This window comes from Fragaria vesca, linkage group LG1, assembly GCF_000184155.1.
Source record: "Fragaria vesca subsp. vesca linkage group LG1, FraVesHawaii_1.0, whole genome shotgun sequence".
NCBI classification, from domain to species: domain Eukaryota; kingdom Viridiplantae; phylum Streptophyta; class Magnoliopsida; order Rosales; family Rosaceae; genus Fragaria; species Fragaria vesca.
The window spans coordinates 14,878,994-14,880,360 of record NC_020491.1 but is presented as its reverse complement, the minus strand read 5'-3'; the positions used below and the strand labels follow the sequence as shown (position 1 = coordinate 14,880,360).

The window sequence follows — 1,367 nt, the reverse complement described above, 5'->3', positions numbered from 1 at the left end:
TTATACCGTCTGGCATCGTAAACCAATCAGTTTTATACTGTTTGGAATGGATCTTTGATTCTTTATGGCCGATTGATTTTTTTAATAACCAGAGGGCACCAATTTTTGGAACTCGTCTCAGGCCCTCGAATTTTCAGGTTCGGCCCTACTGCTTTGATTCCAGAAGATGCTTCAGAGTTTTCCACCATTGGAGCCACGATTAACTTGAGCCGGCTTAGGTTTGTCCAGTTTCTGAGCGGAGCAGAGGACGCCGTCGAGGTCTTCAGCTATGTCCGGCGGTTGAGACTTGAGGTGAGGCCATCTGGGATTTGGGTTTGAGGGTGAGGGTTTTGCAAGAGTGAAAGGGTAGACCGAATTCCATGACATGACGATTCTGAATTGCTGTGTTGCAGAATTGAAGCAGAGGAGATGATTTATCTGGGTTTGTTTAATTTTTCTTCTTTTCCCGACGAACTTTTGGGAATGGAAGAGGCAACACACCTGGACAAGAGCAATTTTGACATATGGTCAAAGGTCATTTTCATTATCTTAACCTTTTAAGCTAATAACTATTTCTCTTTAAAAAAAAAAAGATAATACTTATCTAATAAAAACATTATTAATTGAACCATTGTTTGCATTTTTGTTTTTGAAGAATGGAAACAATTGTTTGCTTACGGAAGTGTTTAATTGAAAAAGCAAAAATATTGTACTTGCGGAGTAGTTAATATTTTAGAAACACTTAATCCGTTGTGTTTGTTTTGATATACTAATTCGTTTAGAAGTGTCTAAACATAATAAGTGTTGATCGTTTTTATCAGAAATCAAATATTTTCGGAAGCTTATGATTTTTCAACCCTATTCGTGTTTCACTATTTCGGTCACATTCTATTTCACAAGATTTTCCTCTGTATAGTTGGTTCACAGTGATGTACACTTTCATATAACATATTAAACAAGTTATACCACGTTAATAGACACGTTGTGGTTTTAATGTCTCAATTTCACAAAATAAAAATTCAATCGTCTGATATGACAGCGTACTTAAATACAGCTACAGGAAAAACTTCACTTGTTTTCGATAACGTTTGGCTCTCGATCGATGCGGTCAATCTTAAACCGACGTCATTTATTACATGAAAATGCTCTTATATACCCCTACATGACTTAGTTTGGTTGATTTTTCCGCACATAAAACTCTCATATTGATGATATGTAACCACTCATGTAAAAATTTATGGACGTTCACCTCCCAACGATAGGGCTCTTCATAGGGAAACATAAGCTTAACTAGGGTTCACCGCTTCTATCGGGGACCAAATGTTACCGGAAATATGTAATTTTTCAACCATAGTTGTAATTCACCATACAAATCATATCTTATTTCA

At 36.4% G+C, this 1,367-nt stretch overlaps 1 protein-coding gene across 1 annotated transcript in view; it reads left to right on the top strand.

Annotated features, from left to right (window-relative positions):
• LOC101302016 (F-box protein CPR30-like) overlaps window positions 1–318 on the top strand; it is a 5,284-nt gene extending 4,966 nt beyond the window's left edge. The window contains exon 2 of the mRNA XM_004289327.1: window positions 93–318. Coding sequence (XP_004289375.1) covers window positions 93–318 — 226 coding nt within the window. The remainder of the gene's footprint in view (window positions 1–92) is intronic.
• Window positions 319–1,367: the final 1,049 nt, after the last annotated feature.